The sequence below is a fragment of the Podarcis cretensis genome (genome assembly GCF_951804945.1).
Source record: "Podarcis cretensis genome assembly, chromosome: 2".
In the NCBI taxonomy this organism is placed as follows: Eukaryota; Metazoa; Chordata; class Lepidosauria; order Squamata; family Lacertidae; genus Podarcis; species Podarcis cretensis.
The window spans coordinates 42,974,065-42,997,584 of NC_137171.1; the positions used below are offsets into that span (position 1 = coordinate 42,974,065).

Genomic DNA, 23,520 nt, shown 5'->3' on the forward strand with positions numbered 1-23,520 from the left:
CTGTAGGTGCTAGGAACCCCATTTTGGGCAAGCCCTAGCCACAGCTGGCAGGATCACACAGGATACATGGAGTGGCATCTCCAGAGGGGTTGAGAGCAGTTGGCTCCAGTCCAGAGGAAGGTAGAGAAAGAACCTAAGAGCTCTGCTGGATCCAACCAATCTAGTTACAGATAGGTAGCCGTGTTGGTCTGCCATAGTCAAAACAAAATAAAAGAAAAAAAATTCCTTCCAGTAGCACCTTAAAGACCAACTAAGTTAGTTCTAGGTATGAGCTTTCGTGTGCATGCACACTTCTTCAGATACCAACCAATCTAGTTCAGCATCCAGTTGTCATTGTAGCCAACCATAAGGATAGGCCTGGCTGCTGTGTGACTCCTGTCCTGAAAGTGAAAAGTGACCCTGCATCTTAGAGGACTCACCCACCCTTTCTTTCTACTGACTCACTGCGTTTGTTCAGGATGAGGCGAAGGCTGAGGAGGAAATGGCGCAGAAGCGCGCAAGCTTCCTAGAGAGGCAGCAGCGACGCACTGAGGAGGCGAAGCGCAGGAAGCAATGGCAGGAGGCGGAGAAGGAGAAGAAAGAGGAGGAGGCAAGGTGAGGTTGGGATGGGGGAAGCCACAGGGTCCTTCTCATCCTTGGCCCTCTTTGTAGGCATGGCCATGGTAGGTGCTTCTGCTGTGGTGGGAGGCCTTGTGCTTCCAGTATTCCACCCCCCCCAGTAGCTCTATTTGGTTTCTCCAGTTCCCATGCTACACCGACACTTACAAAAATCGAGACACTCAAGTAATGTTTTATACATCTATAACTACTGCTTCATTTGTTTTGTATTGGTTCTGATGCACTGGGATTTCCCATTGTGTGGAAATGGCTCTCATGTCACAGTGGGGCCTTTGTGTGAATGGGGCCCTTTTCACTCAATCTTCCATGGCAAAAGGGGCAAGATTCAGGGCCTGGCCATTCAGAATGAGGGTATAATATGCAGATTTGTTGCACTTATTCCAAGGACAGTGTCTGGATCTTTCTTGGAGCAAAATGTGCCCACCTTATGTAGAGCCAATGAACTCTGACTGCTTGGAGTGCCATCTTCAAGGACTTTCTCCTGTACAAACCCTGCTGCCTAGAATGAGATTTGTGTGTGAGCAAGATTGTCTAGTGCAAAATAAGTTCTTGCTGGCCCTCAACTCGTAGATTTTCTTCTAAGCTGGCAGCAGAAGTGTGTGTGAGTAAAGGAAATAACCTGGCAAAGTGTTGCTTGCACCTTCCCCCAGCAGGGCTCACTGCTTGTGGTATGGAGGGCAGAGGAATCGCTGTAACCTCTGGCAGATGCTTATGAGCCAACCACCATTTTGACATTCCCGCATTGACCTGATGAACCATTGTCTTGGGACATTATGGGAATAATTTGCAGGGGATTCTAGGGGATATATTCTAGAGCAGTATATTCTAGAGCAGGAATAGCCAATGTGGTTCCCTCCAGGTACTGCTGAACTACAAGCCCCCACCTTGTTCAAGGGCATGGGTAGGCAAACTAAGGCCTGGGGGCCAGATCCGGCCGAACTGCCAGTCCGGGAATCAGCGAGTTTTTACATGAGTAGAATGTATGCTTTTATTTAAAATGCGTCTCTGGGTTATTTGCGCGGCATAGGAATTCGTTCATTTTTTTCTTCAAAATATAGTCCGCCCCCCCCCCACAAGGTCTGAGGGACAGTGGACCGGCCCCCTGCTGAAAAAGTTTGCTGACCCGTTTTAGGGAATGTTCTTGGTTTGCACAAAGGCCATCAGTTGTGCCTACTGGACCTGGCTGTTATGATCCATGAGCTGAGAATGCAGCCACCTCCCATTGTTGCTTCATATTGCAAGAGAAGAGGGGTAGTTCTGGGAAGCGTGTCTGTGGATACCATACCCCCGCCCCCATTAAGGAACCATGGAGGGGGTTTCAGAATGCAGATGAAAAACTAATTCATTTTACCTAACTAAAGGCAGAATTCACTTGATGAGTCCCATCAGCGGAAGCCCTGCGTAAGGACTTTCATTTGCACAGCAGGGTTTCCCCCCCTGCGCCTCCTAAAACTGGAGAGGAGAGATCAGCCCACTTGGTGAGCTGCAGTGCATTTTAGTATGATGTTGAATCCTTCTTCCTATAACTGCAAAATGCCCGGTGGATTTTGGGTTAATAGCAGATTCTGTGCCTGGTGGGCTTGTAGTCACTTTTAACCTCTGGCTGTATTCTTGACTGTGCTTCTCCAGACAACGGCAGGCAGAGGAGCAGCCCCGGCAAGAGGAGGAAGTGGTGGGGCCGAGGCGCGGTGACTTCACCCGCCTGGAATACCAGCGGCGCCATCAGCTCAAGCTGATGGAGGACCTGGACAAGGTGCTGCGGCAGAAGCCCACCACTGTGCGCGCCCTCAAGAAGGGGCGACCCAAGACCGTCTTCTGTGATGACTCTGCCCTCGCGCGCAGCCCCGTGAAAGGCCTCCTTGGTAAGAGCTGTGGCTAGTTGGGAAAGGAGCTGGGCATGCTCTGCAGGGCGGCGGAAAACTTGTAAACGCAGCTGCCATGTGTCACGGTGGTGCTAAAATGCAAAGGGACCGTGGTTCAGGAAAGGGACAGCTGTGGCCATGTAAACTTTGCCCCCAACTCCTGATCATGTGCCTGCCTATTCCTAGGCTCCAAGCTCAGCAAGGTGTATTCCCAGTCGACTCTCTCGCTTTCTACGGTGGCCAATGATCCTGGCAACTCACTCTCCATCAAGAGGTCTTCTCGGTGAGTTTGTAGTACTTCTACTTAGCCTTAGTTACAGATAGGTAGCCGTGTTGGTCTGCCATAGTCAAAACAAAAAATTCCTTCCAGTAGCACCTTAAAGACCAACTAAGTTAGTTCTAGGTATGAGCTTTCGTGTGTATCTGAAGAAGTGTGCATGCACACGAAAGCTCATACCTAGAACTAACTTAGAAGAAGTGTGCATGCACACGAAAGCTCATACCTAGAACTAACTTAGTTGGTCTTTAAGGTGCTACTGGAAGGAATTTTTTGTTTCTACTTAGCCTTGTTACTCTTAACGCATTAAGAGGGCACAGGGGAGATGCAGAAACCCTGGCAGTGTGCTCTAGGGTGGGTGGGATTTGGATTGGCCTTCTAGCTAGTAGCAGGCCCGAGGGAAATGGGTTTGTGCTGCACTTGCAGAAGCTAAGGGTGAGCACTTCCGTTTTGCAGAGCTGCGTCTCCTTCTGGGCCAATGTCCCCCAGCCGGTTGCTGTCCAACCAGAACCGGGAGCGTGACTGGGAGAACGCATCGACCGCCTCCTCGCCAGCCTCCATTCCAGAGTACACAGGTAAACCTATTGCTGTCTCAGCCCTCCCTTCCAGAAAATTCCAGCTTTCCTTCTGTGATTCTACAGAGGGAGCTCTGCTAGATCGCCTTCTCCAAATGCACTGGCCAAGTGTCTTGATCTGGTGCCTGCTCTGCAAGGGCATCAAGAGACTTCCAGATCCTTTGCCTTGTGAAGCATCTTCTGCTTGTCTTGGCAGGGCTGCCTTCCTTAGGGAACCTCCTGAGCCTGACTTCTCTGCTGAACTCTTCTTCTCTCTGCAGGGCCCAAGCTGTACAAGGAGCCCAGTGCCAAGTCCAATAAGTACATTATTCACAATGCACTGTCTCACTGCTGCCTTGCTGGCAAAGTCAATGAACCCCAGAAAAATCGCATCCTGGAGGTAAGCCGAGGGGGCAAGTACACGGGGTGGGATGGCAGGTTGTTAAATGGCTGTGGGCTGGGCAAGGTGCATCCTTCGCCCTCGTCTTGCTGAACTGTGCACATCATGTAGATGTCCTCCTCTGATCTCTGTGAATTTGGAAGAACATCATGTTGGCTCCAGCTTCTGACTCTGCATGGGCTTTGTAGCTATGGACGTTTGCCTCTGCATAATACAGCATGGCCTCAACTTCCGCTGTTAGACTATAGCAGCATAAAAGCATCACACTGGCTGCACCACTGAGAGATGTTAATCATAGAACCCCATGTGCAAAGGTGTTTGGTCACCTTCATTGGCTGTGAGCCTAGTGGCGGTTGAACCATACTGGCAGAAGTCTCCCTTTTCTCAGTGGAGATGAAGAAAATCATGTGTGACATGTGCTGGCTCACTCAGTTTCACAAGAACTTAGAACTGTACGTTGTTTGTTGTTGGTTCTGCAGACATTTCTAATGTTGGAATGTTTTATGTGCCTCAACTTGATTTTTACTCCTGTTTTACACGCATCTTCCTCCCTGCCCCCCTCCATTTTAGGAAGTGGAGAAGAGCAAAGCCAATCACTTCCTCATCCTGTTCCGTGATTCAAGCTGCCAGTTCCGGGCGCTGTACACCCTGTCGCCAGAGACGGAGGAACTGACGCGCCTGGCAGGCTACGGGCCGCGCACCATCACTCTGGCCATGATCGAGGGCATCTACAAGTACAGCTCTGACCGTAAGCGCTTCACACAGATTCCCAGCAAGACCATGTCCATGAGTGTGGATGCCTTCACCATCCAAGGACACCTCTGGCAGACCAAGAAGCCAGGCACCCCCAAGAAGCCAGGCACACCAAAATAGCCAGGCCTTTCCAACCTCAGTCCGTCTACTGCTTTTCTCTGCCTGGACTTTAGAGCTGCTACTTGTTAGGTTGCTGGCCCAAGTTGGATACATGGAACCCTACCAAAATGGGTGGCTTGCGTAGATGGGTCTGTTAAGCAGGGGGGGGTTACATCTTGTACTGGACCAGCGTTATCTCTGGCTGGATCAGAGCCACACAGGAGTCTTGTGCATAGTTCTGATGCCTGTTCTAAGGAGACTACTTTTTTTTTTTGGGGGGGGGTTGTTGACAGATGCTCTGGAAACTGCCAAATCCCATGATAATTTAGAGGCTCAGAGTTGCCATAGTGACACTGCCCTACATGCGGCCTGTGTGCGCTCGTCTGGGCTCCTGCATGCTCTGTCTGCCTCCAGCCACCACCTGAATGTTGGTCCACCACCACATCAATGAAGGGTCTCTCTTTCTGGCTCCTGCTTGCCTGGGGAATGGGGCCCAGGCCTTCTTTGGTTCTGTTTCCCTGGGTGCCCTGGTTTCTTGTTTCCCTGGGTGCCCCTGTTTATATTTATACATACTTATACATATATATATAGATATATATATATATCTTGGAGCTATTTAATGATTTTTCAATTATTTGTATATAAAAAGGAACAAATTGCATTTGGAACAGTGGGGCAGGGTGAATTTGTATATGGAGATAGGCATGGTGGGGGGAGGGTAGCACAGAACAAGGTGTGTGTGTGTGGATGGATGTTTCCTCCTTTGGCGTTTTGTCTTTCTTCCTTCCCCGCTTCCCCTTTGGGCTTTTTTTTCCTGCTCCCTTGTTCACAAGGGCTATTTGGTGTAGGGATGGGCAAGGGCTGTTTACATGTAATAACCTTTTAGCAGGCATTTTGGGGGGTGGCAGGGAGCCTGTGAATTTGGCAAGCTTCAGCTGGCCATTCTCATTCAAAATATTTGGAAGCTGGGAGTTGCTGTAGTCACAGAGCAGGCCTCTGTGGATCCTGAACTGAGCTGCCAAATGGAAAAAGCAAACTCCTACCTGCTCTAGGAAGAGAGCAGGCTCCAGCCTCTTCCCTCCTTCCTTCCTTACCAGTTTAGAGCTGCACCTCCGGGCTGTAGCAGGCAGTGAATGTAGGCTGCTCCTTCAGTTGTCCTCCCCAAGAGCCAGAGGAGGCCTGGGCACTGAGGGGCTTCTACCCTCTTTTCTTTCTCTTCTCCCCCACCCCCTACCCGGCCCGCTTGCTGTTTGGGTCTTTTCCTCCGCCTCCTGCTCTTTTGGGGTAGCAGTTGCTCTCGAGGCAGTGCAGGAGGGAGCTGGGGGAAGCCAATCCTGTTCAGCTTGGGGTTCTGTCTTGTTCAACTTTATTCCAGGTCTCTCGTGGCTGCTTGTTGATGACCGAATGTCATGTAGGTGTTTGGGGATACAGTATAGTGCAGGGTTGGTGTTAAAAAAAAATTAAAAGGGCAGGTGGGAACTTTGTCCCTGGCTGCTTAATAAAGTAACTTAAATGAACTCTTTGCTGGTCATTACTTGGTGTACTTCCATCCCACACAGAGTGGGGTGAATAAAAGATACTGGAGGCAGATTGTGTCTCTGGTTTTGAAAGCCTGCCTTTCCTTTCTCTCTATAATAGGCTTTATGTTGCAAGTGTCTGCCTTTAGCTTTAGCCTGTGCCCATTACTCAGCTGTTTTGGATAGCGGCGCAGAGGCACAGGCAAGCTAGGAGTCTAGCCATTTTAAAGCTTTTTTTGTCAGATGTTTGTGCACTTGCTCCATGTTTAATGCAGGGTTAGAACTACTGGGGTGTGACCAGCTGCTGTTTCCTTGTTTGGGTTTAATTAAGCGTGGCTTCCTTGAAAGCAGTGAAGGTTTGGTAGGTGTTCAGCTGGTTGGTAGAAGGAAGTAAGGTCATTCTCCCTGTTCCACCCAGCTATTTGTTGGACTTGCCCCCATGAGCATGACCAAGCAGGACAGGAATATACTTAAGAACAGGACTTGGGAGAAACTGCTATAGCAGGAAAAACAAATTATATATTGGCATTCACGGAAGGTATGTGGTAACAACCTCATCACTACTGCTTAACCCCCTTTCCTTAATGCTCATTGTTCCTAAACATCAAGAGCTTATTCACAAGTCTGTTTTAAGCTGCCAGGATCTTATGAAGTAACTGTTGCCACAACAGTTAAGCTAGTGAGAGAGGATGAATTCTTATCAGCAGCACAGTTAAGGAAATTCCATTAGGAAGGTGGGGGTTAGGTTAAGCACTCCATTGTATTGAACATGGAACTGAAAGCAGTGTTTGACATAAATTGAAGAAGCCCCTTTTATTACACTTTTTAAGCTTAGGAGAGTTAGAGTTTCAGTAATGAAAAGTATGCCAAACTAGCAGCTGGCAGGGCAGGTTACTTATTCATGTATACAGCAGCCGGCATTGTTGCCCACCTTTTCTCATAGAGCTGCAAGGGACCCTGAGGATCATCCAGTCCAATCCCTTGCAATGCACAAATTTGTAGCTGTCCCTTATGGGGATTGAAACTGCAACCCTGGTGTTGCCAACACCATGCTGTAACCAACTGAGCTAGTTTCCCATACAGACCTACACCAGACATTTGATAAAAAGATTTTATAAATAGCAACATGACAGAATAGAAAAGGATACTATCAAGGAAAACAAACAAATTACACCAAGCCCAGCTTCTACAGATACGACACCTGTAGCCCTAGTTCAAAAGCAGTTCATCCATCTGCAGCCGCTCAATCATCCTTAAGGCCTCCAAACACAGCGGAAGGAACACTCTTCTGCTCCAGCTGCACCTCTGTAGGAGAGAAGATTTGGGATAATCAATATAGAGCAAGAATAGTCAGATGTCAAGCTTAGAGAAATGACTTAGCTGGGTTGAACCTCAGCATTTTAGCAACCATTGCTGATTTGTGCCAGAACTAAGCTGAACTCTCTTTTTTACATAAAAATATACTCTTAGTTTTGCCAAAAGTATCTTCAGCAATCCCCCTTTTTCGTGTGTGGAGACTTTTTAGAGACCTGGCAGATCAGAAACCCTTGCCTACTTTGTGCCTATTCGCTTCAAAAACTAGACCACACAGCACCGTCTCTTACTTACCGTCTGGCTCATTATCCTCACTCTCATCTCCATCATCCAAATCAATGTCTATCTCATCAGGATTAGCCTGTTTGGAGAGTTCAGCCAGCTCACTGCGGGAAGCATCACTCCTAGAAATGAGGAACAAGAAACCGGTGAATCGTACAGGAGCCAGCACAGCATTATTCACACAGTGACTGCCCCATGCCTATACTGCAGGAAACAGGTCCATCCTGAGAAGATCAAGCTGGCTTTACAGGTTCACATGTCTCTTCTCCACTGCAGGCTGCAACTGAAAGCCACTAGATAAGCTACACCAACTATTAGAACCTGCAGCGTTGACTCAACTCTACAGCTTCACTATCCGCATGACCATAAATGCATTTGGCTTCACTGTAACAACCATCAAGGCAAAACAGAACAAAAATGCATAGTGAAGGGGCCACTGGAGATTAAGACATAAGTCACACCATTGCTACACTCCTCCCTCTACCCTGATCTGCAAACTCTTAATCATGTTTTGTGTTAGTTTCAGGCTTTAGTCTAATGTCAAGATCTTAGACTTCTCACCATAACGTTTAGCAGACAAGACTCCAGGATCACGTCACTTAACGAAAAGCCCAGCTTGGGTATGACAGTGTGTGCCTGCCACTACCCAAAGGAGCCACAAGTTTAATCATGATAAGAACTAGATTTCCACTACCTATCCAAATTGAGTGCATGTGGACACATACAGAATTTTAACACAGCAGATGGACAAACTGAGCAGTTGTTTAAAAATGTCTCTTCCCCCACCCAACAACCACAAAAAAAACCTTTGAAGTAGTGGAGACAGTAGACACAAGGCGGTTTCTGTGGCCCTGGCTATACTTTTGTGCCTCTTCTACTACCCAAATTCCAGGGGGAAATATTTTTAAGACCTCTAACTAGAACATACATGCATTAAGATAAAAAGTAATGTACACTGCACATTAAATAGATTCTGTTTACTGCCTAGTTTCTCATGGCAAGAACACTGCATGTTTTCCCATTTCCAGCAGCAGCCACCTTGTGCGGCCATCCCTACTTCTTCAACTCTCCAAGCTTATGACAAACAGCTTGGTTCTTGCCCAACGTGAAATATGACCCCTGGTGTATTCCATGCTGGGTGGTGACCTACAGCAAAGAGGTTAAGCAAATCTCCCTGGCCTGTAGTACACTCACCTGACAAACAGGATCTTCTCCTTAGCTTGGGGCTGATCTCGCTCCGCTTCAGCTGCCAACTGCTCCGCCCGCTGCTCTAACAGTTTCATGTCATCCATGCCACTCTGCCCAGGTGCCAAGTCAGACACTGAAACCGAAAGACAAGCAGAAGGGAAGGGCAGAGGAAGGGTTAAAACAGAACAGGAGATGTAGCAGCAGACACCCCTCTGTGTCAGGACCTGTGCAGGGGGCAGGGGCTGAGACCTACCCGTGCCCGTGGCATTGCTGTACACCTTCAGCATTTGAGAGGCCATGAAGTTGACTTGTGTGTTGTAGGTTGCTTGCACGCTTCGTTTAATGCGAAGCATCTCCCGGATAGTGTCTTCGTTCCCATGCCGGATCTCAAATTCCTTCCATGTCTGCCAGAAATTGGCAGTAGTCTGGCAGGAGAAGAAAAAGTGTTTTGAGGGGTGGGGTGGGAAATAAGGCAGTCACTGCGCAGTTCAACAGATCAAGCAGAACTTCTCCTTCCTGCTTCACTAGTCTTTCCCCTGAGCTCTGCTATGGGAAAAGCAACATGGAGGTGTGTCTGTGTACAGAGATGAGTTGTTCCTGTGCAGTGTATCTTCTGTACCAGAAATTAAAACCCTTGCATCTTTGCGATAAGTAAGTTGTTATAATAAATAAAAATAATTAAAAAATAAAAATAAAATAATAATAATAATAATAAACAACAACTAATGATGCCGATAGTTATCCTTGAACATAATGGAGAGCTAGCTTTTCTCACCTTCCCACACTAGGTCCTAAAAAGCCTTGCTCAGGCAGATGTATGACTAGTTCTTTAGTGTGTGGGAGAGATCACAGAATTGTAGAGTTGGAAGGGTCCCCGAGGGTCAACTAGTCCAACCTCCTGCAACGCAGGAATCGCAGCTAAAGAACCCCTGAGAGATGGCCATCCAACTTAATTAGAAACTTCTCACAAAGGAGAGCCCACCAGGTGACTTACTCGGGGATCACACATCTGCGAACAGTAGGAATAGATGGCCCGAGCTCGGTCTATTTCGCCCAGCTTGCACTCCATGTCGGCAAAACGCAGGCACATCTCCCGAGCGTGTTCATCTGTCAGCACCTGCAATGGGGATACGTGTTAAAATTGCACCCTAACCGTCAATGTTTCTAAAATGGCTAGCGAGTTAAAAACAAAAGCATCCAAACACATATTGCAAACTGAAAGGGACGCAATAAGAGCACAGCAGCAGAAAAAGACACAAGTTGAATTGATTTTAGCAGTCCTGTTGCACAATGACAAAGATTCGTGTGGACACCAAGTGAGCCTCCCCAAGGGCAGTCTTCCAAAAGCTGAGGATAGCAATCAAAGGGCCTGGCTCACTCTCAGCCCTGTTTCTGAAGTGGACCTCAGGGCACAAGCAGGTATCTCTGGGAAGTGGTCCCAAGCTGTATAGGGCTTTATAAAAAGGTAGCACTCAACACTTTGCCCTGTGCTGAATAATAGCAAAACAGCATATTGCACAGTATCCTCATAGTTGTAATAGTGATTACAGAAGCTGTATTTGTATTTACCCCATATCATATAAAGGAACACAATCCTATTCAGCCATTACCTAGCAGACTAGTTCCTCTCTAGGCGAGAGCAAGAGACTCATCCTGGAGTTTTAAACACAGCATTATTTATTTGGAAAGAAGGAACTAACCTCAATAGCCTTCTCGTAGATGCTACGTGTGTGTGTGACCCCATAGATTTCAGCTGCTCTCTTGATGTAGATATTGTACATGTCATACTGCTCTGAAGGTTGCACAGCCTGAGTGGCCCTCTCATACACTGCCATGGCATGGCGTGCCAGCCCATATTCTTCCTCCAGTTTAGCATACAGCAGGTAGATAGCTGTGAACAGAGAAGAAATTAAAGCAAAACTACATTCCTCCCCCACCCCCAATCTTTGGGTCAACTCTTCTCACCAAGACATTTTGGCCCTGTATGGACTATGTTAGTGACACTCCAGATACCATAGGAAAAGTTTTAAATAAGCACTGCCCCAAGGGAGAATTATTCAGATTGCCCTCTGACACTGAAGAGGATGTGACAGATGTTCTCTCCATCTCAATGACTCCTGCTGGACAGGAACTTATCAGGCCTCAATACAGATTTGCTACCCAAAGGGGCACCCTTCAGATGTTTTGAACTACAACTCCCATGATCCCAGACTACTGGCTAAGCCAGCCCAGTTGAGGCAGATGGGAACTGCAATCCACAACCTCTGGAGAACACCACGATGGCAACCACTGGGTTATGGATGCAGATGCCCTGTGGCTCGCTTTGGGAGCAAGTCCTCTAGCTTTGGCTTTGCTGTTTCCTGTATCTCAGCTTCCGTTGCCCAGGAAAGCAGGACTGAGCTTTCGCCATTATCTGTCAGCTCCCACCCACCTATCTTGACCCACCCCCAGGCTTTTACTGGCTCTGCTCCCTTGCAACAGAGCAGAGCTCTGCTTACTTTTAGCGTATTTCTGGGGGCAGCCATCTAGAGCCTGTTCAAAGAGGTCCCGTGCACGCTCCAACTTCTTGCCACCATAGCGGTCGGTGAATTTGGTAAGATAGGTGTTCCAAATGTCATACACGTTTGGCCACTTGAACAATGAGATGCCCCTCTCATACGCCTGCCGGATAGAAGGAATGGTAAGAAAAAGACAGCAAAAGCTTTCTTCTTGTTGGTATACTCTTGCCCTTATGAAAACCACCATACTGAGTCAGGTGATTGTGGTCTACACCAGTACTATCTGCTCTGGCTGACAGCAGCAACCCAATATCTCCAAAACAGATAAATCTTTTTCCAGCTTTGCTACCTGTGCTCTTTAATCTGGAGATGCCAAGGAATGAATCATGGGACCCATTAGCTGAATCCTACCCTCCATGCTAATCTTTCCAAAGGTTACAGAGACATAGGATCTGCAGAGTTCCGCTCTGCTACCTAAGAAGTACACCACACACTGTAGATATTTTGAGCCCAAGGTCCTCTCTCTCAAGCTCCACAGCTTGCAGCAGGCAGCTTTTACGATTCAATGGCTCCCAAACCAACCAGATGGGCAACTTCCCACTCCCCCAGCGGCTATGAGAGCAGACAGAGGTATTGATACGGCCAACTCACCTTGAAGCTCTCTTCAAAGTAGCTGTGCTCTTCCAGGAAGAGGCCATAGTTAATGATGATTTGTGGGGTTGCAATGCGCAGGTCCAGAATGCGGTCATACACGGCTTTAGTAGACTAGGGGCGGTGACATAAAGAAACTTCAATATTAGGCTGAACCACAAAGAGACAGCCGAGTTACAGAGACAGCTTGGGGCCCTCAGTCACTGTCCCTTCCCCAGCTATGCCCAGAGATATAGAGGGAGGAGATCAGGAGGGAGGAAACAAGTCCCTGTGGTCAATACAGGCCTTTTAATGCAGAGCTGGCAGGGCTGCTGCCCACAGCTGCTCAAGGCAAGCGGTAAACAAGGCTCCCTATTACCGTCAAAGGGAATCAGTAGGCCCCAGTTGGATTGTCAGAAAAGATGGGAGCAAGAACTGTAGTGCTTCTCACGCAGTGTACTACTTCACATGTAGTGTACTACTGCTGTGTGCTTCACATAGTGTTTTATTTATCGATTAAATCTGTCAACTACTTTATCTTGTCCAAGGCAATCCACAGCGACTTGCAACCAAACAGACAATAAACCTCACATAGATACATTAAAACCAAGAGAAAAGGGAAATGCATTAAAAATATCCCAGCCACTTCTAAAAGGCTAGCTAGAAATAATCATGAATAAAAGGGGGAAACACTGAAGGCAGGAAAGAAGTCAGGAGAGCACAGATAAATATGCTGAAAGAAGCTATGGGTACAAAAACCCACTCAGTTTCTTGAAGTAGAGACTTCGCTTCAGGGAGCGGGAAGTCAGGGGCTTGAGTTGTGCAAGGCTGCTCTGCTACTGACTTACAACAGCTCCATGTAACAGAGCCAGTTCTCTGGGCCCTAATGTTACTCCCTAGACAGGCACAGGAAGCAGTTGATGGAGCATGACAGCCCCCCTCTCCGTGCCTCAGCATCATACTATTTCAAAGCCAAAGCCATGGTGAAAGGGGAGGAGAGGAGGGTACAGTCTCTAGAATAGCTTAAAGATGACTAGGAAACAGTGAGGGTCTGTCGTTTTGGGTGGTTCAGAAGATCTCCAAGTATAGCATTAGCTAGCAAACCAAGAAGTACACGGAATACCTAACCACTGATTTTGTGCCACTCAAAAGCCAAGGAATGCCAATTCAAAAACCAGCTCATTTGTGCCTAGCTAAAGCTTTTTTTAAAAAAGAAAAGAAAAGAAAAGAAAAGATGACTTTTGGGAGGGCTGATGAAGTGGCAAAAAGTCATTCACTTTCTGCACAGCTTGTCCCAGTGGTTAATCTTTTTGCCTGCTAAACTGGAGCCACGTTTCTAATTTGTCTTTAGTCTAATTCCCAGATGTTGACCCTTATTCTGTCTCTCCCTGCTAGTTCAAGGACACATTTACTGCCCACAGTACTTGCTTCCTTGGATACTTCTCAGACACTTCTGGACAGAAGGCGATTAAAGCTGATTGAATAATACTTAAAACAGCCAGAGAAAAGTGCCATGATAGGAAAGAAGAACAGAAACCCAAAGCTAATGCTTTTCGTGTCTGGATGAGGCAGGCTTCTATGGCTGCTCCAGACAGGAAAAGTTGGCGCTTGCCCTTTCCACAACTCCAGAAGGCTCTGGCAGACAATGGAGGCCAGGAAAAGCCACTTACCTTGAAGGTTCCAAGACTTTCTTCCAGGTCAGCCAACATTGACCAAACCTTGAGGGACTTGTAGACACGGTTCTGCACAGGTTCTGAGGAATCAAAATACTCTGCTTTCTTAGCTGGGATGGCTGTGGCTTTCTGAAGGAACAAGAGAAAACATGATTAAGGGTAGAATTCACATAGCACTAAGTAGGGTATGCACATGGGGAACAAGGCCTGCTCAAGCAAGAAGATGTCCCCCGTTCTCCCCGTGTGCCCTCTAAACCTGTTCTGAGGGTCCTCTAACTTCCAGAGCAGAATTTCTTTTTGGGGTTTGTGTGTGCGTGCGCGCGTGTGCGTGCGTGCGTGCAGAGGAATCCTGTTGTGAGAACAGACCTCGCTTTGCGCTTGCAACAACTTGGTTGAATCCCACCCTTAGAATGTATCTCTCTCTTTAGATATAAATTATCTCTGCAGACAGGAAACTGGGTGGCCTCACATTGTTAGAAATACAAAAGCTTAGGAATCTTGGTTTCCTGCTTTCTTATTTAGCCACACCGCACCATTCAGCTAATAACGGTGCTTCCCTGTGATTCAACCACTAGAGCTCCAACTCCATTCAGGGTGATGTGGACAGAAGAAAGGAGTCTTGTTTTTGATTGCATGACTATACGCCCTTAACTCCGAAGTAATCGTCTGGGAACCCAAAAAGCAACACTTCTGGATTATCAGATGCCTGCCACCCTGTTTCTGTTCACCCGCAGGATGCGCAGCGCTTGGTCATAGTTCTCGTGCCGCAACTCCATCTCGCCATATTCGCACCACACGCTGGCCAGCTCATCCACTTGCTTGAAGTTGACCTTGGTAGCCTTTTCAAAAATGGTTCTGGCCTGGGAACAAGTAAGGTAGGCAAGGTGAGGGGGAAAGCAGGGCCAGAAAGAGCCCCCAGTTTCAGCATCTCCTCTCCTTGGACTAGGCTATGTGGTGGGGCAGGTCATCTGAGTAATGCTGCATCACCAAGGATGGTGGCTTCCCGGAGTTTGGGTTAGGTTGATTGAATACAGTGGTGCCCCGCAAGACGAATGCCTCGCAAGACGAAAAACCCGCTAGACGAAAGGGTTTTCCGTTTTGGAGGTGCTTCGCAAGACGAATTTCCCTATGGGCTTGCTTCACAAGACGAAAATGTCTTGCGAGTTTTTCCGACTTTTTTCCCCTCCCCCCTTTTTCTAAGCCGCTAATCCGCTAATAGCGCTAATCCGCTAAGCCGTCAATGGGCTTGCTTCGCAAGACGAAAAAACCGCTATACGAAGAGCCTCACGGAACGGATTCTTTTCGTCTTGCGAGGCACCACTGTATAAGACTCGCTCACCACAACAAAAATTCCTGAATCAATTTACAAGAAGAATGAAACACAGTAACAAAAATGCATGGAGTTAAGCCTGAGGCAGCTGTGGTGAAGGGCATTTGCAACACAGAACCCGAGTCTCTGTTGTGCTTCTGGGCAGCAGCTAGGAAAGTAAGGCAGGAAACATTTTGAAAGGCAAGGACGGAGCAGCGTCAGCCTCCCAAACCCATGCATCACTCACGTCTTCGATCTGTCCATTGACCTCGTAGAATTTGGCAAAAGAAACCCAGAGCGTATGTGTCTTTCCGGTGGCTTTAAAGGGGTCGACAGTCTGCACCGCTTCTGTGTATGTGTTGATGATCTGGAGGAAGCAGGGAGAGAGGTAGAGGAAAAGAAAAGATTGAGCTCTGGCAGGTTCCTAGGTTCTTTCCTTCCTGTACGGTTTGGTGGCTGTAGCTGCGAAGCACAACACAGAGGAAGTGAGAAGTGCCAACTAGTACAATCCCAATGAAGTTTTTATTCTGGAAAACAGCCTGCTTCTCAGCAGATCTAGAAGGCCACTAGATGGTGACAAGTGGGAGAACTGGCTCTCCATTTCCAGCTCAGCCCTGCCTTCCAGGCAGCAGCTTAATTAGACCAGCATGAGTACCCTTCTGAGCAAATGTGGAAACTCCAATGTGCTGAGCACCCATTAGTAGACAGAAGCTTTTTGAAACTTCATGAAATTTGCTTGGGGTGGAGGGAGCCCCAGTGGACGAAATGCTGTGTCAACTTCCACCAGTGACACGACCAACGTTGGGTGGCAGCAACTCCTTGGAGGGTATTCAGATTCAGCTCCATACCCAAAACTTCACCATTCATCACTGATGCTGCAACCAAGTGTTTAATAGAAGGGGAACATGCTAGCCTGAAAGTTCAGCAGCTCCCTCGTTCCCAGCGCTGGGTCTGCTCATGCGATCCCTACTGTGGGGATTTCCTTACCTCGCGAGGTTTGCCTTCATACAGCTTCACCCGCTTGTGCCACTCGTGGACGTTGTGAGGATTCTGGCGCAAGAGGACACTGTTAAGAAGCAAGGGCCGGCGTGTGATCAGCTGCTCAAAGCGAGCCAGGCGCAGCTCCAGGTCCACGTCATCTGTTTCCCCAGGGGGGCAAAAGAGCAGGAATGAGAGATGGTGCAGGAAGGCAGCTACTTGCAGCTGAAATCCCCCCCCCCTATTTTCTCACCTACACATTCCATACCTATAGCTATGCCCTGGGTTCCTTTGGGAGGAAGAGCAGGATTTTATATGAAAATCTATATATCTATATATTCCTCAAGTTCCAAAGGATGTCCACAAAATGCAAGGATACTGAATTAAGAATTGCTGGGTCCACATCCAATGGCCAAAGAAGAGGGAAGCTCTTTTAACATAAGGCTTTATCAATGATGCCACCCCAGGGAGAAACGTCCATCACAACTTGAAAAAGTTTAGGGAGAACTGAGACATCCTCAGGAGTCTCAACAACTCTGGCATGCATTCTCCTAGATGCAGTCTGGAGAAGAATTTCTTCTCTTCCAAAAGGGAAGGAGGAGCAGCACCTGCTTCTTGCCACCTGCGCTGCTCTTACCCTCCTCCTCACGTCCCATCTCAGAGCTGGTCTCCATCTTGGCAGCGATCATGCTCTCCTCAAATTGGGCGTAGCTGTCAAACACCTGAGTGAAATCCCGCACTGTCATCACAGTCTGTATGGCTTCTTCGTAGACATCGCGAGCCTAAGACAGAGAGGGTGAAGGGATTACTGTTCCAGTCTGCAAAGCAATGCCTGTGGTCTCTGTTCCCACGACCAGCTACCAAGCAGCTTCGACTTCTCTAATGGTTTTCATGGGAAATGCTCTTAAGAAAGCACAGATCACCACTCAAGACGTAACTACTTATATGGAACTCAAAGCTTTTTCTTATTGTGGGAGGAAACGGTGGGACAAGAGGAACTGCCTCTGGGATGAAAATGATCTACAAAGAGGTTATTTGGAACAGGCAACATAAACTTCCTATGCCAAGAAAGAGCAGGTACCCGCAACTCAGTCCAAAGTGACAACTGCATTCTAACAGCTTTCAGAACTCAACCCTATATGTAACTGGGATGTTGAGGCCGGGGGAAATCACACACTAGGTTGCCCATCAAATCCAAAGTCTATTGGCTAAATCGGTAGTTTTCAACCTGGGGTGCCTTGAATGATGGTCAGGGTACCACGGGCAACACTGGCCTCTATCTCTCTTTCCTTCCCTCCCTCCTGATGCCCTCTTGTGTCTCTGCCTCCCAAAGGCTTGCACAGCTGTTTGTTGCAGCAGTCCTTGCTACAAGCTCCTCAGGCGAATGGTGCCTCTGGGGCCAGCCAGGGGTTGCTTCCCAGGCCCCTGTGGGGCAGTTTGAGGAGGCATCTCTCTTGGGGGGGGGCAACTCAGAGACCAGGGGCGGCAGCTGCAGCTGCCCAGGGGAGAGGAGAGGAGGCTGAAGGAACACTCCACAAGGGAGGGTTTCAAAAAAGGGTGAGAGGCTGCCACATCTGCAGGCAAGGGGTGACATCTGGGCTCCTGAGCCCCACAGGGGTGCTGCGGAAAGAATGCAGTTGGTCAAGGGAGCCGTGGACTCAAAAAGGTTGAAAACCTCTGGGCTAAATGCCTTTGCCTTTGATTCTAATTTGAGGAGGAATCAAGTTACAGGATCACCCAGAAGTTTAAACCTGAACAACTGAGGGCTTGTTCAGATGTCCCAAAGGAGGAAACACGTTATTGAGTACTAATTCTCAGTCTCCTCCAGCTGTCCATACATCACATTTTTTTCACCGGTTTGCTGACCTCGGTACCAATTAAAAAAGCAAACAAACAATGATTTCTAAAAATCTACTCAGCATGACATTAAGACATTAAAATCCTGCTTGTTATGTACAGTCACCCCAGAAAGCAGTAGGATTCTTATTTGTTTTCCCTAGTGACTTTTCACAAACTTGGAACACTTCATGTATTATGAGACACTATGAATTCTTCTGATGGGGAGAGAGCAGAACAGAAATAAAAGAAGAAAATCATAGGAGATACTCCCACTATCCTTTGTCCCTCCTCTATGCTAGGTAATTTTCCTCTACTGCCAATCTTCCAGATTCTTCCATTTCCGTTTTTGTTTGGTGGCTTGTAAGGATTTCTGTTGGTTATTTTGCTGACTGTTCCTTATCTGATCCCTACAAGCTCAGTAAACGCCTTATTTAAAAGAGTGAATTAGGAGAAGAGTGGAGACAGACAATAGCTCTTTTTAAGTGAGTTCAAAGTGATCTAAAAGAGGCTTCCCTTCTGGTGAAAAAGGTTTTCAGAACAATAGAAACACCTATAAAGTCTGCTTAGTAGGGGTACATGTGGGTGGCACGTATTTACCATTACAGTGGTGCCCCGCAAGACGAACGCCTCGCAAGATGGAAAACCCGCTAGACGAAAGGGTTTTCCGTTTTGGAGGCGCTTCGCAAAACGAATTTCCCTATGGGCTTGCTTCGCAAGACGAAAATGTCTTGCGAGTTCCTGCGGGGTTTTTTCCCTTTCCCCCCCCCTTTTCCTAAGCCGCTAAACCGCTAATAGCGCTAATCCGCTAAGCTGTCAATGGGCTTGCTTCGCAAGACGAAAAAACCACTATACGAAGAGCCTCACGGAACAGATTAATTTCGTCTTGCGAGGCACCACTGTACTAGCAGACTTTTGTTCAAACTGTCTTCAGCCCTTCATAAAAATTAATGTCTGTCTCGAACCCAAGATTTTCACCAAATAAAGGTGAAGTCTTGCTCAGACCAGATGAATAAGGAATTTAAGAGGAAATAGCTGAAAGACTTGAACGTTACACTCTGTGCCATTTTGAAGTTCCCCCTGGAATTGGGATATGACTCCAGCCAGGTCCCTGCATCACAGCACAAACCCTCAGGCCCAGTGACTACCTTCTCAAAATGCCCACTGCGGATGTAGTAGTCTGCCAAGGAACACCACAGCTTGCCCAGCTGGTCGGTGAAGCGAGTCAGGCCGCCCCGGATTATGGCCCCCACATTGAGCGACTTCACCTTGTCCGGATTCTGCGAGATGAGGTCACAGAGCTCGTGCCACAGCTGCAACGGAGAGGACAAGGTGTCAGAGAGATCTTGGCAATGCTGAGAGGCAGGAAAAGCATCAAGTGTACAGGTTGTTCTGCAGCAGGCATCTTTGGATGAAGGAGAAGAGAGATCCTCCACATAATTTTGGAGGGCTGACCGCCAGCTACCATGAGCCTCACTTGATAGTTGGATTTCCCCTCCTTGGAGATGAAGCGTTCATCATTCACCACAGCGGCAAGGCGGACAGCAGCCTCATCTAGGCGGTCAATGGAGCGCAGGTACTCAATATATTCCTCAGCATTCTCCGGGCTCAGCTGCAACATAAAAACGCGTACAGCTCAGAATCCACCAGAATGCTGACAAGACCAAAACAGTGGCAGTAGAAGAGCTAATGTAGATTAATTGCAGCACTGCTAGAAGTGCCAACTCAAGGTTAGCTAAGAATACAAGGAGTAGCTTACAACCCTTTGTGCATAGTGTGTTATAGCTATTTAAGATTTGTCGGGGGGAACAAGTGTGATTTCTTTTAGGCAACATGACAAAATTTTCACTTATTCCAAAATTAAAATAAAAAACAGCAGATTAAACAGACTACTATCTACAGATTTAGAGCAGACAACATTTTGTAAAGAGGTGTCCTAGTTCAGGAGTCCTAAGCAAAGGGTTTCAGACCCAGAACCCCTTTTTATGTCCATCTGCAATGCAGGATCTACTTAAGAGTTGGCATATGTTCATTTATCCTCGCTGTAGGGTGATCAGATGCAAAAAAAAGTACAACGTCTTGCATCTTTACCAGATGTATATAAGAGGGAGTTGTAAAAGATGGAATTAGTCATATAGGGCTGCAAAAAAATTGTCCCTGCTGAAACTTCCTGTTCTGCGAAACTACTGAAGGCTAAGGGATTGTGGCTTCCTTTGCATCTGGTGTCTTGGTTTCTTTAAAAATAACAGAAAAAAGAAAATTATTGTGCGCCACTGATGTAATTTACAACAAGAGTCTGCATCTCAACTCCCAGCTGAAGGCCAGTTCTTGGGTTAACACAATGAAATGTGCATTAGTATTTCTGGAAAATTTCCCTGATCTGATCTAGAGAGGTTCCCAATTAAATAACACTTTTGTCCGATACTCTCCCTTTGAGAAGGGATTTCTCTGCCGAAAAAGCAATTTTATTGTTCTCTGTCATAAATGAAATCAATCAAATATTTTGGTGCTATTGAAGAATTTATTCCACAGCCTTCTGATCTCTCTGTACCCTCTCTAGCCACTTCCAAACACTAGGAGTACCCAAGTCAAATACAGTATTCCAGAAGAAGTTTCACAAGGGCTATGCACAAGATTAAAAGCAGGACAAGAATTCATTCAGTGCTAATAATGAAAAGGAGCCTAAAAGAGAAGAAACCCATTTAGGCAGTCATTGCTCAAGGAAGACAACACCTTCTCTACAAAGATTACGCAGATGGCTCAGAGGTGGAAGAATTTGGTAAGACAAATTAGTTGGGGACATGTGGGCTCCCTTACCTTCAGGTACCTGCGGTAGACCCGTACAGCTGTCTCGGGTAATGGATACAGGCGCACAAACTTCAGGTAGAGTGGCCAGATACGATGGTGCTGTGTGATGGGCAGGGCCCGGAGGGCTCGGTCAAAGGTCCTACGGGTGCGGGTGATCCGACACTGGTCCATAAGAAACTGGCAGTAATCTAGCCATATCCGAGGCATCTACAATCAGACAGATAATAAGAAAATAGCAACTCCCTTTGGGGATCCGACCAAAGGTTAACACTGTCCCACAGCCTGCTTCTAATAGTGGCTACACATATGTGACTAGGAAGTTCACAAGTGGGCTATGACAAACAACAGTGGCTTGCATCTAGCATGCAGCAGTCAAGTAAGTCACTGCCCCTGAATACAGCTGTTCCATTTTTAGAAATTCTGCTTAATGGACTTCACCAATTTATCTATTTCTTTATTCAAAAAGCCAACGAACTTACTTGCAAACTCCACACTTTGTAATACTAGGGTTGCCATACGTCTGGAATTTCCCGGACATAGCCAGGATTCGGCCGTCTGAAACAGTGTCCAACAACTTTTGTGTGTTTCCTTTTTGCTTATCCTAAACCTATTGCAATCTATTACCGTATTTTCCCGTGTATAAGACTAGGTTTCCCCCCTAAAAATAATGTCCAAAATTTGGGGGCATCTTATACACAGATAGATCTCTAATTTCACTAGGAGACTCAAGTACTAGTGTTTTGAATAAAAAATTCTCTACAGAATGGCTCATCAGTTTACAAACCCTTCAGGGATTTTCGTTAAGGCTTTCTTCTTAAGGAAGGAGCTCCCCTGTTATTTTTATCATTCCCTTCCCATTGCTATGTGGCATCTACAACAGTTTCTGAGACAAACTCACAGATTTAGGCTAAAGACTGTTGTTTTTAAGAGAGTTGAAAGTGGTACACTAGAGCCATTATTGAACTCTACATATGCACACATCTGAGAAACAGTTCTGGAATCAAAACATATGTGAGGCCTTCACACAGATATTGTCATAACCCAGCCAGAATAGCAGCCATTATGATTGACTCACTTTTCCCAGGTGTTACCAGCCCTCTAAGCATATCACCAACCACTGTACCTTGTGCATGAAGACAAGGGCACGCTCATGACAGTTGTTCACTTCTTCATAGCTGGGATCCGTTACACACTTGCTCTTTACCTGCTTCCGTCGCTGCTTGAGATAATTATACCATAGCTTGTAGCTGCAAAACACAAAGGGGGCAGCTATTAACATTAAAGTAAAATATTTTGCCATGTTACTCCCAGCTCTCATTACGAGGGGAGTTGGATGATCATAGTGCCTTGCTCCTGAAATAAACCAGGGAAACATCAACAGGGACAGCAAGGAGTTCCATCTGTTGAGGGTATTCCTGTCTGCTTTCAGAAGAGACCAGAAAACAGACCATAAGAAACTCCCCTCAGCTCTGGAGAAGTTAAGAGTTAGTCTTTCATTTACATTTTTTATACAACAATTCCTTATGAAAATCTGGATTGAAAAAGGTTACCCTACTATCTTCATGCGGTTTGCTAAAGAACTTTACATAAAAGAGACACAAGTGCATACCTGCCTGGCAATTCCTTAAGAGCTCTCTCATAGATCAGATTCAATATATGCTTAGGAGCATTTTGCTTGAATTCAATGTAGCGGATCCAGCACTTGACAGAGAAGGGGTTGCGCAATATTTCTTCTTCATATTGCAAGTCTTCCTCTTCCTGTGTAGGGGTGAGGAGCAAGGCGATATAAATTTAGAGAGAGGATGTACTATTATATTTCTTTGTGCAGCACTGTTATAACTTAGGCACCCCAATGTTATCTTCAGGCGTTTGAAAAATGCTACCTAATTTTACATGTGAAAAATGAACCAAAAAATCATCACTTCATATTTTACTGCAGCCACAAATTCACTAAGTAATCTTTAGCAAGTCTCTGGCCCCAGCTCTAAGCTCAAATATTGGGAGGGGGGGTGTACAATCTTACCTTACAGGACTACTGTAAGTTAGTAACGACCAAAGCAAATATTATAGAGCAGCATTTCTCAATCTTGGGTCCCAAATACTGCTGAACCACAAGTCCCATCATCCCTGACCACTGGTCCTGCTAGCTAGAAATAACAGGAATTGTAGTCCAACAACATCTGGGAACCCAAGGTTGTGAAAGGCTGTTACAAAGAATCATACAACAGCTGTCACTCTAAGCCTCTTCCTTTTTAAATGTCTACTTAAAATAACATAGAGTGACATCATGATAAGCACCCCACTTTAACATCATAGGCTGGCAGAAGCAGTATGATGATGTCATATCACAATCATTTTTGGTATTAAATGTTACAAGAAGAAGTGAGTCAAAGGGCACAAAGAGACAGCGGTTCTCTCGTGTAACAACACTTGGCCTGGCCATACGGTACACGGGACATTTTGAACACTTAAAATTCGCTGCACGAATGCAAAGTAGAATTATTGTGCAAGGCGACTCGCCATTAGCAGGATTACATCGCTTTTCCTTGACTTGGTTCAATCTTGAGGGGAAAGAACTCTGCACATGTTCGAAGGAAGCCTCGCCTTTTATTTATTTATTTATTAAGTTCTGTGGACGAAAGGGAGGCTCGGCCTAGGCAGGACCCGTCCGAGCATTTCACCCCCCGACACCTTCCCACCGGGGCCTACTCACGAAAAAGAGCTCCCGCTTCCCCAACACCGTCTCCAGCTCCGGCATCTTGGACTCTTCCCACACCCAGCGAGCAAGCGAGGCGCACGGCAATGACGCAAAAGCGCAGCTGCGGTTCAGAGCTCGGGCTCTCTCCTCCGCTTGCGTCACTTGGCCAGCAACAGTCCTATTGGTCATCCGACAGGGAGGGCGTTTCCTTTCCGTCTTCAGGCCG

At 46.9% G+C, this 23,520-nt stretch overlaps 2 protein-coding genes across 6 annotated transcripts in view; one reads left to right on the plus strand and one right to left on the minus strand.

The window, feature by feature from the left end:
• Nucleotides 1–6,080, plus strand: part of CAMSAP3 (calmodulin regulated spectrin associated protein family member 3) — a 46,106-nt gene extending 40,026 nt beyond the window's left edge. For all 5 annotated transcript variants that reach the window (XM_079965897.1, XM_079965899.1, XM_079965898.1 and 2 more), the window contains 6 exons: nucleotides 458–594; nucleotides 2,248–2,480; nucleotides 2,667–2,763; nucleotides 3,214–3,332; nucleotides 3,593–3,711; nucleotides 4,282–6,080. In XM_079965897.1, coding sequence (XP_079822023.1) covers nucleotides 458–594; nucleotides 2,248–2,480; nucleotides 2,667–2,763; nucleotides 3,214–3,332; nucleotides 3,593–3,711; nucleotides 4,282–4,584 — 1,008 coding nt within the window. In that variant the 3' untranslated portion in view covers nucleotides 4,585–6,080. The remainder of the gene's footprint in view (nucleotides 1–457; nucleotides 595–2,247; nucleotides 2,481–2,666; nucleotides 2,764–3,213; nucleotides 3,333–3,592; nucleotides 3,712–4,281) is intronic.
• A 1,097-nt stretch (nucleotides 6,081–7,177) lies between these two features.
• Nucleotides 7,178–23,498, minus strand: XAB2 (XPA binding protein 2). Its single transcript, XM_079965971.1, has 19 exons — nucleotides 23,310–23,498; nucleotides 22,206–22,354; nucleotides 21,720–21,843; nucleotides 20,606–20,803; nucleotides 19,266–19,400; nucleotides 18,937–19,101; nucleotides 16,590–16,734; nucleotides 15,962–16,113; nucleotides 15,222–15,341; nucleotides 14,394–14,525; nucleotides 13,663–13,794; nucleotides 12,014–12,127; nucleotides 11,363–11,525; nucleotides 10,565–10,755; nucleotides 9,859–9,981; nucleotides 9,118–9,289; nucleotides 8,871–8,997; nucleotides 7,689–7,798; nucleotides 7,178–7,385 (listed from the first exon to the last, which is right to left on the minus strand). The coding sequence occupies exons 1-19, from the start codon at nucleotides 23,481–23,483 to the stop codon at nucleotides 7,324–7,326; spliced, it is 2,688 nt and encodes an 895-aa protein (XP_079822097.1). The 5' UTR covers nucleotides 23,484–23,498; the 3' UTR covers nucleotides 7,178–7,323.
• Between the last annotated feature and the right edge of the window lie 22 nt (nucleotides 23,499–23,520).